The 14,531-nt window shown below is 46.0% G+C and overlaps 1 protein-coding gene across 6 annotated transcripts in view; it reads left to right on the top strand.

Moving 5' to 3' along the window:
- Positions 1-14,531, top strand: part of lef1 (lymphoid enhancer-binding factor 1) — a 66,448-nt gene that overhangs the window by 35,994 nt on the left and 15,923 nt on the right. Inside the window, exons 5-10 of one of the 6 annotated variants that reach the window (XM_079498190.1) lie at positions 1,866-1,956; positions 4,179-4,298; positions 5,982-6,162; positions 7,386-7,493; positions 10,785-10,833; positions 11,838-11,880. In XM_079498190.1, coding sequence (XP_079354316.1) covers positions 1,866-1,956; positions 4,179-4,298; positions 5,982-6,162; positions 7,386-7,493; positions 10,785-10,833; positions 11,838-11,872 — 584 coding nt within the window. In that variant the 3' untranslated portion in view covers positions 11,873-11,880. The remainder of the gene's footprint in view (positions 1-1,865; positions 1,957-4,178; positions 4,299-5,981; positions 6,163-7,385; positions 7,494-10,784; positions 10,834-11,837; positions 11,881-14,531) is intronic. The other 5 variants (XM_079498192.1, XM_079498191.1, XM_079498193.1 and 2 more) reach the window with 5 other exon arrangements.

Here is a 14,531-nt window from a genome sequence, read left to right on the forward strand (position 1 = left end):
CAGAGTGTGTTAAATGAACACTCACTCTGGATTTTGCAGTGTGGCTACTTTTCCAACTACAGACATCCAATGTGATAGATTAGTATACCATAGATAGACAGTGTATTCTAGTTGAGGTGGAGAGGAGCTCCAGTGGGATTTAACAGAAGAAGTCTAGTTGAGGTGGAGAGGAGCTCCAGTGGGATTTAACAGAAGAAGTCTAGTTGAGGTGAAGAGGAGCTCCAGTGGGATTTAACAGAAGAAGTCTAGTTGAGGTGGAGAGGACCTCTAGTGGGATTTAACAGAAGAAGTCTAGTTGAGGTGGAGAGGAGCTCCAGTGGGATTTAACAGAAGAAGTCTAGTTGAGGTGGAGAGGACCTCTAGTGGGATTTAAATCCCAGGCCCAGGATGAGCCTCATGTGGATCCACAGACGGATGGCCTTAACCACTTTAGAACTGAGACCAGATTCTACATGTCTTTTAAATCATGAGAGTTTTCTGAAAAACCTGTTTCTATGTCAGTGGTTCTCAAACTATTTCATGTCAAGGACCCCCAGAATTATATGTATTTGGCCGCGGACCCCAATCTGAAAATATGTTGTTCCAGGGACCCCTCCAGAAGAAAAGATTTAGTTAAAAACGTACGCTCTGAAAGAATATATATTCAAAGATTTGCGCCTCATTTTCAATATTTTTCAAAAATAGCAGATCCACAAGATCGTAGCGTGACACTCGGTGAGCTATGAGCTTGTAGATCTGCTATTTTTCAATAGCTAAAGTATAACATAATGGTTAAAACATGAAAAGGGGTTCCCATCCTGAATTGGTTAACCACTTTAGCATCATGACGATATACTGTCAAATTATATTCAGCCTTCACTGCATTCATGCACGCCGTCTGCCTCGCGTCCCTGTTGCATTATAAAGTCTTCTGCTTTATGAACCAGGGAGTCTTTGCCCTTGAATCATGGTAGGATTGATAGGAGATGGAGAGGAGCTTAGCCATGGAGGCACAGTGACAGTCAGTCAGTCAATCCGCCCTACAGGGAGAGCCACAGCCCCTGCCACACAACGAGAGCCTTAATTAACCAGTGATCAGCTTAAGGCACACGCACGCACTGGGAGGAGCAGCTCAGATTGGGGTAATATGGTGATTTTGTGTCAGTTGATAATGGAGAGGTCAAGACACACGCTCAAGAACCCACTGATGCATTGTCCTTGATTTGTGTTGAAGTTTATTCATTGAGTTGTTGTTTTTTTGACTGCGATCATCTGCATTTTTTTATTTGGTTTTCTTTTGAGCTGACATGATTTGAGATGAGGACCGCTGGAATTCCTTTATCTCTGCTGCATGTATTGGTACATGCAGTGTATTGGTACATGCAGTGTATTGGTACATGCAGTGTATTGGTACATGCAGTGTATTGGTGCATGCAGTGTATTGGTACATGCAGTGTATTGGTACATGCAGTGTATTGGTACATGCAGTGTATTGGTACATGCAGTGTATTGGTACATGCAGTGTATTGGTACATGCAGTGTATTGGTGCATGCAGTGTATTGGTACATGCAGTGTATTGGTGCATGCAGTGTATTGGTGCATGCAGTGTATTGGTACATGCAGTGTATTGGTGCATGCAGTGTATTGGTACATGCAGTGTATTGGTACATGCAGTGTATTGGTACATGCAGTGTATTGGTACATGCAGTGTATTGGTACATGCAGTGTATTGGTGCATGCAGTGCCCTGCAGTTTTGAAAATGGGGTTAAAAGTGCATCACTGTCACTGTAGTGTATACTTTACAGTCGCACAATTTCAGTCTACCACTTTCTACAGTACTTTCATGTGTCTAAAATTAGTGTTATCGTGGTTGTGTGACTACAGGTATGCAAAGGCATCACCCTGGGCCCGACATGACTAACTTCTACTCCCTGTCACCTGGAGGTGTCGGACAGATCACCCCACCGTTGGGCTGGTGAGTCACGCTTACACACGCACGCACGCACGCACGCACGCACGCACGCACGCACGCACGCACACACGCACGCACGCACGCACGCACGCACACACACACACACACACACACACACACACACACACACACACACACACACACACACACACACGTGCATGCCCGCAATCAATCACATCAATAACTATTTTACTACTTCTGCCCAGTCAGGGTTATTCGCTTTTTTTAAACAATTTATTTCACCACACAAAGACAATAGACAATCACAATCCAACTTATAACAGAACAAGACAAAACCACAGCACAAAAGGCACAAATTTAAAATAAAAGACAATAAGATTCAAAACAAAATTGTTTCTCCATTAGCAATTGCCGATGTGCTTTTCATCCCACCATACAGTCCACATAACACAAGGCATGTCAGTCCTTCATCCTGTACCAAGCAGACAGGCTCTAATCCTCTTCACAGTTACTCCACTGCCCTAGTGTCCTTTCCAAATCACTGTGCTTTCTAAATAGACAATAAAGGGAACCTATATGATATATCCCCCGTTTTCCTTCAATAAAGACAAAGTCTTCCATATAGACAGCTCTTGTAACCATTTACCAATATTTGGTCTGTCAATTTTATTGTTTTAAGTATCCCAGGCTAATAAGACTTGTATGCCGAAATACATTATTCTTGCCCTCTACAACTATAAAAATAACTGAAAACACCTTAAATATTTTATATAAATTATCTTAGAAATAGTTCATATTTCACTCAATAGGGAAAACCCCTGATGCAAGTTGATGATGCCATTTGCCCATGCCATGTGTGGGCCCTGGCCCACAGGCTGGGTGCCCTAGTAGTATACTATAAACCATAAGAAGAGAGATTGCCACCATCACCATTCATTCATTCATTCATTCCTCCACCGTGCCCCACCCCCCAGCACCGGTGCTGCAGCCTGATGCTCTGACCACAGGGCTCCTCTGTGTGTGCCCAGCACATGTCAAAGCCATCAGCACATGGCGTGGCCCTGCATAACCATATGGCTGCTTTCCTCGCCTTCAAATGTTTCTGCAAGTACTTGTCTCTCCCCCGACCGCACGGCACATGAAGCTATATGAAGAGTGTTTCGTTCCAACATGAGTCTTATACTGTATATACTTTTTTTTACTACGTACTTTGTCAGTAAAAAATCTCTCTTTTCCCTTCTACAATTTCTCGCCATCATTCTTTCTTTCTCTCCGTGTCTCTATCTTTAGCCTATTCTCTACCCCAACCCCTGCTTTATCTCTCTTTTCTCCCTGCCTTCCTCTTCAGTCTATCTCTCTCTCTCTCTCTCTCTCTCTCTCTCTCTCTCTCTCTCTCTCTCTCTCTCTCTCTCTCTCTCTCTCTCTCTCTGCTCAGTGCTACTATAGACAGTGCTTTAGGCATGCTGTGAGTGATGCCAGATGTCAGGTGTGGGATCAGACCGGGAATCAAACCCCAGATGCTCCCCTCCTGGGCTTCCTCCAATGCACCCCCCCTTCCCATCCTCACGATCAAATACCCATGAACCGGAATACCTGTAATAGCTTTGACATTCTCACAAGGCAACCTTCCACCAGCACCCATTGATTACTTATATTGTCGTCGAGTCGTTACAATTTGGGGGGTAATTTTCAGGACATCAGTGACGTGTACAAAAGCACCGGTGTTGCATGGTGGGAATGAGCTTAACTAAATCAGTGCTCCATTAAGTTAGTCACCAGTGAGCACTAATGGAAGTCCTCAGAGAGACTTGCATTCAACCCACAGTCTCCCACAGGGGAACCGCAAAGCAATGACACAATCTACACAATCATCTTTTCCCTTCCTTCTGTTGTGGCTGAAATGTCATGCCAAGCATTACTCAGGCAAAGAAGTGTTTGCGTGCATGTGCACGCTGATTTGTCTGTACTGTACATGCGGGTGTGTGTGTGTGTGTGTGTGTGTGTGTGTGTGTGTGTGTGTGTGTGTGTGTGTGTGTGTGTGTGTGTGTGTGTGTGTGTGTGTGTGGACTGTGTGCAACATGTGATGTTCATCATCACTGCTTCTGCCTTGTTTCTATTTCTGGTGGTAGCGACAAATATGACGCACACATCAAATGCGCATTCTTTTCTTTCTTTCTTTCTTTCTTTCTTTTGTCTCTCCCTGTGTGTGTGTCTCTCTCTCTGTTATTAATCAAAGTATACACTACGTGCTGCTGTTGTTGCAGGTTTTCTCACCATATGGTCCCTGGCCCCCCAGGGCCCCACGCCACAGGGATCCCACACCCCGCCATCGTCAATCCACAGGTCAAACACGAGCCGCAACACGAAACTGACCTGATGAACATGTGAGTCCCCCAAACAGTGGCCCTGCTCTGTTATACGTATACCACCACAGAGACACACACACACACACACACACACACACTTACTTACTTGCTTATGGCAGTCCATCGTTGACGATGATGACACGCACGCACGCACGCACGCACGCACGCACGCACGCACGCACGCACGCACGCATGCACACACACACACACACACACACACACACACACACACACACACACACACACACACTTTATGTAGATAATGCACATACGGTAAACTGACACTGAAAAAGTACCTCCCCAGACACAGCACACACCTCTATAGATACATATGTATCTCCACAGACATGTACACACACCTCCCCAGACACAGCACACACCTCTGTAGATACATATGTATCTCCACAGACATGTACACATACCTCCCCAGACACAGCACACACCTCTATAGATACATATGTATCTCCACAGACATGTACACATACCTCCCCAGACACAGCACACACCTCTATAGATACATATGTATCTCCACAGACATGTACACATACCTCCCCAGACTTCCAGGTATTTGTGCGCCCAGGCACAGTAACGGCAGTACGTCCCACCTTGGCAGGGCTTCGCTGTACTTCGCCCCCAGCCAGAGTTCCCTTGTTCAGGTTCTGTTGATGTGAGCAGATAAGCAGCGCAGGGGCCATGCGGCAGCGATAAGAGGGCCCACGCTTCATTTAGCCTCAGGCATCACGACACACTTAGCCAGCTACCGATACAGGTTCTAGATTGGCTGCCCGGACTAGACGACTTCACAAATTCCCTCCCCCCCGTCCCCCCTGGAGTGGGGAAATGCTCTGAGTGCCTGGAAGTGGTTATCACCAATATTTCCATTATGCATGGCCAGCTGTGTTCTGTTAGGTTATGTTGGTATACAAATGATTATTCAGTAGTAAGATAGTGAAGAATAGCTCCAAACTCTGTGCATGAGTGTGTGTGGATGTTATGTGGACTCGGAGACACTTGTTCTACTGCCTCAGTCATCATCTAGTGCTGACAACTCATCATATAATTATATGAACATATCTCTCAAATCCTACGAAAACGGAGTCTGTGCATGTTGCTGCATATGCATGTGTGCGTGTATGTGAGCTGTGCACATTTTGGTCTTAAGCGATTGCCAATGCGTTGTGGAGGGAAACCGTTTGGTTGCCATTACTGGTGAAGTAATCTCTGTGCTTGAAAGCGTGCGACCGTACGTCCAACTGCACATGATTAAAGGACCGGGGCCAGGCTCCATGGCGTGGCAGCACCCCTCGCACGCAGCCTTGCCATTGGCTCAGAGCTACCAGACCCTTGCCGCTCCCTACTGCCACCATAGCGCCACAACAGACACCCCACCACCACTCCCCTCCCCGTTTCCCTCCTTCTGCCTTTGTCCTCTATTCTGCCTTAGTGCTGTGGATAATTCTCTCTTGCACGTTATCCCTTAGACCACAAATTAGAATATTGTATCTTGCCACAAAACTCTTGCCTGTCAACGAGTCACGAGTCTATTCCTTTTGTAATTTATGACTTTGAAGAGATAACACATTTCTTTTGTTATCTTATTGATGGCACAAAAGTGCAGCAGCAACATGTGGTAATAAAAAAGAGCAACACATTATATTATTTTCTGCCTGGTCTTTACCTCCATCCCGGTTGTGTTTTTTGGTATTATTGCTTCAACAGGAAACCCCAACATGAACAGAGAAAGGAGCAGGAGCCTAAGAGACCGCACATCAAGAAACCGCTCAACGCCTTCATGCTCTACATGAAAGAGATGCGTGCCAACGTGGTGGCAGAGTGCACGCTGAAGGAGAGCGCCGCCATCAACCAGATCCTCGGACGAAGGGTAGGCGGCACATTGTCCTCCTTTATCCTGATAGATCCTTTTTTTTACTGAATATGATACAATCATGGGGCGGGGAGTGTAAAATAAATACGGAAATATCACGGCCTCTCACCCTTTAGAAGAACATTCTAATCTAATGCGTGAGGAGGCCATGAGCTTTCTATGACTTTTTGTCATTTATTTTTTACGTTTATTTGATGTGAAAGTGAACTTTATGGGTCATGTAGAAGCCGCTGCCCCCCATCTGTTTTCAGGGCTACGTTAGAGTGATCATGTTTAAAGCTCAACCACAGGGCATCATGCTGCATGGCCTGCATGGTCAGTCAGTGCTCAAAGACAAAGTCATGGCTTTGTGGCATGTTACCCCCTCTCTCCATCCTCTCTCTGTCTCCATTGTCTAGTGATGATGCAGTAATTCCTCAGAAATAGCGTGGGGGATCGCTGACCTCTTTGATCCCTACTTGAAGTAGATGGCCAAGAGGTCCCGGCCTTACAGAGATTTGTCACAAGACATCAGTTGGTCTTAAAAATACCCCCCCCCCCCCCCCACACACACACACACACACAAAAACAACAACAAAACAACACATCTGTTCTATTACCATGGATGTTCTTTGATGGACCGGCAATAATCATTGTCATCATAACTATCACCGTAGCGATGTAACTCTCCTCTGTTACCAGTACAGTTACAGACTCAGCCTAGCAGTCTTATTGACGTTCAGTCAAATTGGATTTAATAAAATATGCCTGGATGATGGCATGGTTGGAAATGACAAAATGTGTTCCTTTTGAGGATTGGGGGGAGAGAAGTGGAACCACAGAGCCCATGTTAAAAGCCTTAACGAACAGGGCTGGCGGCGGAGGCAGCCAGCCACAGCAAAGCCCCAGTTTCTGCGGCGTGCATAGGGTAATGGCTCGCTGACATAGGCTGTATAAAAAAAGTGCAGCTAAATTGGAACCAGTGTTTAGATATGAAATCAGTTTCTTTTTTCTTCTTGCTCTTCGACTCTTGTGCATGTTAATCCCTTCAGTGTGTTTGTCTCCCCTTGGTTTTTTCCCCCTCACACTTTTTATTATTATTTTTTTTTAACACAGATCATTTGGAAGTCAAAAACACACACGTCCTGTTGGAGGGGAACATGAAAGTGCATGCCAGTAATTGACTGTGTGCTGTTCTTGTCTTCTTCTTTTTTTTCTAATCTCCCTTGTACTGAAAACAGTGGCATGCTTTATCTCGGGAAGAGCAAGCTAAGTATTACGAGTTAGCCCGCAAGGAAAGGCAGCTCCACATGCAACTCTACCCCGGCTGGTCCGCCCGAGACAATTATGTAAGTACCAATAGCAGACTGGCAGTGTGAAAGAGAGCTGTGTATGTGTTGATCTCATATTGCTTGATGTCTTTGTCTGCTATTGTTGGCATTTGTGTACGTGTTCTGTTTATATATGTCTTTGTGCGTGTGCATATGCACGTGTGCCTCTTTGTCTGTTGGTGTATGTGTGTGAATTTATGTCGGTAAAATTATTTCTTTGTCTGCACGCCCCGTTCTTAAAATGGCCGAACAATAGTTCCAATACTAATTCATGCTAGCCTGATCTGTGCTAATGGCCCCCGTGTTGGAGGCTCCTTTGTCTCAGCTTAATGTGTAATTCATCACTGCACACATTTTCTCTGTCCATGTTGTCATCTCCACCATAATGGAGCGCAGCACCATGCCACATTATTGGTGCAGGGCTAAAAGAGAAAAGTGCCCAGTAATGCCTATGCTAGTCTTTGATGTGCTGTAATATCAGTTCAGAGCTTTTAGAGAAATGTGAGATTGATCCATTCCATAGTGTCAGAAAATTACCATGGCAGAATGACACATTTGTTTAGTTTGATTTAAAAATCTATACTAACACAATTCTGTGAGTGCTGTGCATGTGTCCATGTGTGTTTATGTTTATCATTGCATTTGCGTGTATGAGGCAGTGTATGTGTACATGCTTGTAACTGTTGAGAGCATACAAACGGAACCAAATGGACCCTCACGGGTCAGACTCTGGATTTCAAAGTGTAATAGTGCATGGGAACACAGTTGGTAGATGCCGTCTGGTAATCAGAAGGCCCCTAACAGTTAACCCATGACCATCTGAGTAGAAATCAGTTGGGGTGAAGCTGAGAACTGAATTTCCCTCCATGGGATTCTGTACATTATAGCAGCTGAGTGTTTGTGTGTGCGTGTGTGTACGTGTGTGTGTGTGCGTGTGTGTGTGTGTGAGGCGTATGTAAGAAACTATGAATGCCTGCCCTTTTTACCGAAAAATGTGTGGCTCCAGCACTCACGTTCACTCCACCACCACCCACGTGCTTTGTGGTGTTTATCTGCCTCCCCTCGGACAGCCAGCAGCATCTCTCCCTCCTTCTATACCTCTGACCAATCAGCTGCCAGAACCCGCCACGCACCGGGAGGAGGGGGCTTCACCAACACTCCTCATGAAGACCAATACATCGCATTACGCTTACTTATGTTTTCTTTTTGTTATGACAGACTGTAGGAAGACTGCAGGGAATACTTTGTCATACAATGAAAAACCGAAAATAGCCGATAGCCGAAGCTCACAACGCATTGCAGATTATTTGAGCTATTTTCACTATCTTTTGAAAATCTAGAAATAATGTAAAACATTATATAGGTATGCCTGGTTGAAAGTGGTTAACTTTGATTACACAAGTATACAGACATGCAGGCCAACTTCAAAAGACAGTGGTGCGTCATATACATAACATATCCCTGTCTGCACCCCATGCTCTCTCTCTCTCTCTCTCTCACATCCTCTCCGTCATCTTCTCCTTTCTTTCTCCTTGTTCTGTGTCCCCCAATCTCCTCTCCGTCACCCACTCTCCCTGGTCTCCCATCTCATCTCCCTTCTCCTTCTCCACTCTCCTCTCCGTCACCCACTCTCCCTGGTCTCCCATCTCATCTCCCTTCTCCTTCTCCACTCTCCTCTCCGTCACCCACTCTCCCTGGTCTCCCAGCTCATCTCCCTTCTCCTTCTCCACTCTCCTCTCCGTCACCCACTCTCCCTGGTCTCCCATCTCATCTCCCTTCTCCTTCTCCACTCTCCTCTCCGTCACCCACTCTCCCTGGTCTCCCATCTCATCTCCCTTCTCCTTCTCCACTCTCCTCTCCGTCACCCACTCTCCCTGGTCTCCCATCTCATCTCCCTTCTCCTTCTCCACTCTCCTCTCCGTCACCCACTCTCCCTGGTCTCCCATCTCATCTCCCTTCTCCTTCTCCACTCTCCTCTCCGTCACCCACTCTCCCTGATCTCCCATCTCATCTCCCTTCTCCTTCTCCACTCTCCTCTCCGTCACCCACTCTCCCTGGTCTCCCATCTCATCTCCCTTCTCCTTCTCCACTCTCTTTTCCTCTTCCCGTCTGCCACAGTGGTGGAAGGCAGATTAGCCCATGAATAAGTGGATTAGCAGACTTTGCAGTGGGAAACCAAACGTGCTTCTCATATTTGACTAGAGCGACTGTTAACGGCGCTATCTGTACCTATAGTCTCACCCCCAGGGATTTAACATAAGCTATAAAATCCATACACACTTCTCTTTAACACACACCACCACCACCAGTGAGGAGGAAAATATTATGCCCGTCATTGCCAGAGTGTTGTAATACTGTTGAGAGTGTGTTTTTTTTTTAAATTGATCTTCTTATTAATGTTTGCTGTGAAGAAAACGTAACGCTTGGCAGGGCATCATTTGGGTGGTAGTTAAACGTGTCTTTGTAGAACATAAAAGTGTGGTAATAATAATACAGTGGTGAAAATATATATATTTTTTAAACTTGTGAATTAAGCACTTTTTGACAGTATTAGTTGCACAAGCTCTTTGACAACATAATTACAAAAGTTTTTGCATGATGACACCTAACTTGAGCACCTAAATAGTAGTACTAACATGCATGCCACGCAAACACAGGTTTGAGGTAGCTCTGGTCCATAGCTCTAATGCGTTTAATTTAGAGCTATGTTACTCTCCCTTCCGCCGCTCGCATGCAGACCAGCCTCTCGTCTTTAGCGTAAATAAAAAGGGAGTGGAAGCACTCTGAGCCCCCCACCACACGTATAAAAGAAAGGGACAGAAAGGGACGTTTTTTTCACCGGAGGAAAAATATTCTCTATGAGGCAATTCTCTGGACAATATCGGTAGAAGGCGCAGTGGAGTAACTATTTTTTCCCGGTGGAAACAAAATCCCCTTTTGGCCAAAAAGTACCTTTTATACGTGTGGTGGGGGGCTCAGAGTGCTTCCACTAAGGAAAGTAGGCTTTCTAATGACACAACCCGCCTTTGTTTTGGTGAGTAGCATTAATGCGAGCCCCGGAAGTCGAGAGTAACATAGCTCTAAATGCAACGCATTAGAGAAGAGGTCCGAATGTACCAGGTTACTTGGTACACCTCCCTCCTCTCTGCGTGACGATTGGCTGCTGGGTCAGAGTCTGGAGGATGCTGGTTGGCTGCCTGTTCGGGGGATGAGTGAACATGGCAAAACAAGCAGCAGGAACTATGAGAGTGGTCTAGTGAGGGTGAGTGCTGGAGCCACACTTTAAGCGTTCCCCTGGATATTTTCTAGGGAAAGAAGAAGAAACGGAAGAGGGAGAAGATCCAGGAGCCGGCTGCAGGTAACCACACCTCCTCCTCTCTCTCTTCCTTTCACATTCTGTCTCTGTCTCTTCATCATCAGCGCTAGGAGCCGGCTGCAGCTAACCACACCTCCTCCTCTCTCTCTTCCTTTCACATTCTGTCTCTGTCTCTTCATCATCAGCGCTAGGAGCCGGCTGCAGCTAACCACACCTCCTCCTCTCTCTCTTCCTTTCACATTCTGTCTCTGTCTCTTCATCATCAGCGCTAGGAGCCGGCTGCAGCTAACCACACCTCCTCCTATCTCTCTTCCTTTCACATTCTTTCTCCGTCTCTTTTTTTGAGGTGATTGCCATCAGCGCTCACTGGCTGTCAGTCACAGACTTCTCTTGTGTTTGTTCATATTCACCCTAACACACGCCTGCCGCGTAGGTTTATGAAAAACGCCTATCCCAATCTAATCTCTCATTAACTTCTTTGTAGCCTGACACACTAACGGGCACGCTTCACTTCTGATAAGATCACATGTGCACATAAAACACACAAACACACGCACACACACATAATATGCCAAATTGACTCAATAGCCACAGTCCTAGTAGCTTGTTTGTCTACAGTACACAATGGCCATGCAGTCACCATTGTCACTCAACCAGCATTCTCATGACACCCTTCCTCAAACCTTCCATCCATTTATATAGTACTTTCTCATCTCATCATATCCCTTTTGGTCAACACATTACACCTACTTTAGGATTAGTCTGTTCGTCTTACTTGGCTACCTGGCTGTTATGGGGCTTTGCACTCTATTTGCCTGGCTATCATAACACAGTGTATCTTTCTGCTGACCCTAACATTTTAGCCCCCCTCTCTCTCAATACCGCAGACTGTAATCCATTCTGTGTATAAGTCCTATAAGTTCAGACATAAGAATAATAAATACATGGTAATAATAGCTTAGTTGCAATGCTTAGGTCAAAAGGACAGGCTTAAATTTCTATGCCGTCCTGACTCGACAAAGTGTTAAAGATGTAATCTTCTGCAGGTACAGGCCAGAGAATGAAAACGGCGTACATCTGAGCAAAATGGTAAGACAAACCCCTATCCCCCTCTGTCCACTCCTCCTGCTATATCCCTATATAACTATATCCCTGTCTGATGCTGTTCAATCCATGTCAAGTTTTATTTTAACTGGTAAACACTGAGTGGAGAGTGTGCACTCACAGACTAATCCTAAAAGCAGGTCCACCCTAACCTCGCCATAGCCATTGTGTGACCTGTGTGTCCAGGGCTGTGAAGAGGGATTGTGCTCTGTGTGTGTTTGTCTGCTCAAAGGGGCCCAACACTGTGTGTGTGTGTGTGTGTGTGTGTGTGCGTGTGTGTGTGTGTGTGTGTGTGTGTGTGTGTGTGTGTGTGTGTGTGTGTGTGTGTGTGTGTGTGTGTGTGTGTGTGTGTGTGTGTGTGTGTGTGTGTGTGTGTGTGCGTGCGTGCGTGCGTGCGTGCGTGCGTGCGTGCGTGCGTGCGTGCGTGCGTGCGTGCGTGCGTGCGTGCGTGCGTGCGTGCGTGCGTGCGTGCGTGCGTGCGTGCGTGCGTGCGTGCGTGCGTGCGTGCGTGCGTGCGTGCGTGCGAGTTTGACAGTAGTCAAACTTTCATGAGCAAAATGCTCATGAAACATTTCTTGCTTGTTCCTTTTGGAGTAGGTGGACTGGACTCTGGGTGAAATGCATTTTTTTTGTAATGTTCTTTTATTTTTTTTATTCAAGCTCCATTTGTATTTTTCAGGAAAGGGATGGAAGAGCAAATTAAAACAAGGATAGAATCAAATAGATTTAATGTTCCTTGTACTGTATGAGTAGAGTGGAAAACATATACAGTTACAGTACGCTTATAATTTAGTAATTGAGGTAAAACAGTAACAGATATAGGACATAGACCTTTGTGCAAATAGTAAGTCTCACGTGCAGGTGAGATACAACGGAAAGTATTCCACATAACGGAAAGTAGTCTGCATAAGGAACGTATCCAACATCCAGTGTGGCAGGCCAGTCTGGCGACAGGCAGTGTTCAGGTCTTGTTCAACAGTCTAATGACAGCCAGATGGAAACCCTTCCGAAAGCTGGTGGTATATGACTCTTGGTACAGCGGTAGAGCTTGTCTGGCCGTGGTCGTAGTAGCGGTGTAAACAGATTGTGGCTGGGGACTGGGGTGATGGTCGTCCTTGATGATACGCTGAGCTTTTACTACACACTGCTTCTCTGTATACTATATATGGAGGTAGGGGAACTCACCTCCCACAATGCACTGGGCCATCTGCACCACCTTCTGTAGGGCTTTCTGGGCAGTTCCAATACCAGGAGGAAATGTAGCCTGACAGGACGTTCTGGATGCTACGGTTGTAGAACAACTTGAGGATGCAGAGGCTGAACTTCTTCAGACGACAGATCCACTACAGTTTATTTTCTACCACATCCGTGGTGTGCGTGTGCCCCAGTTGAGGTCCTCCTTAGTGTGTATGCTGATGAACTTGAACCTTTCCACTGCTCGATAGGGGCTGTGTTCTGCCAGTGATCTGACCTTTGTCCCCTGTAGGAATCCGGCCAATCAATAATGGGCACCCTCTGGCCAATCAGAATAGAGTATTTTCTGTATTGCATATACTATATTGCCAGCAAGTAAACAGCAAGCAGCACTCTCCATCAGCAGTGAGTTTGTTGTAAGGCTTAGAAAGTTAATGAGATGCTGGAACTGGAATGAGATGTCACGGTATTGTTATTATGAAGGAGTCATGATAACAAAGGCACCTTATGGTCTCATTCATGAATTACAAGTGATTCATTAATCGATAGGCTTATGTGATAAGAAGTCAGGTGTCACTGAAGCTCAAGCTCCTTTAAGATGTGGGGCCAGTCCTCTTTCTCTTGTGCGTCCTCATGTTGCTCTCTTTCAATCTGCCTTTCTCTCTCACTTTGTCATTCTCCAGCTTTCTCTCCCTCCTCGGATGCCTCTCTCTCATTCGCTGCGTCTCTGACTCTGAGGGGAGTCCGCTAGCATCCTGTTATTCCGCTCTTCGCTTCCGTTAAAAGCTGGTGCAAAGCCTGGCAGATGTGACAAATCTTGTGGTCTTATGAGAAAATCAAACCACCAACCCTACGGACAAAGGCTCTGCCTGATCGATTCTTGCACCAGCATATATACTGTGTACAGTCTATCTCTCTCTATCTCTCTCCCTCTCTCTCCCCCCCACCCTCTCCTCGTAACAATTCCTCCAATCAAACTGCCTTTCTTTCTCCCTCTCTGTCTTTCTCGTTTGCTCTTTCTCTTTTTTTCTGCCCATAAAGCCGGTTTATGAAATGCGTTAAAGAGAGAGAGGAAGAGCTCTAAAAAGCACTTTATCTGTGATCCAATAATTAGCGGAGCCTCGCCGCGCCAGGGACGGATGGACACCCAGCCTGATTCTCAGTGACAGCCTTAAAGCTAATATGCATAATACCAAGAAGGATCCTGCCACCACCTCCCCTTACCCCCGTACCCCACTCCCCGTCCCCCAACCCACAGCCTGCAATTTATGCAGATCCCCCCCCCCCCCCCCCCCCAGAAGAGCTGGATTGAGGTTTCCTCAGTTTAGACACACACAAGATTCATATTTTGTTTAAAAAGAAAATATATATTTTGCCCCTCATCTCTAAATACATCTTGTTCAGCATGTTATGTGAGTTTATTTATTGACATTGATTGTAAA

Source organism: Electrona antarctica (genome assembly GCF_951216825.1).
Source record: "Electrona antarctica genome assembly, chromosome: 4".
NCBI classification, from domain to species: domain Eukaryota; kingdom Metazoa; phylum Chordata; class Actinopteri; order Myctophiformes; family Myctophidae; genus Electrona; species Electrona antarctica.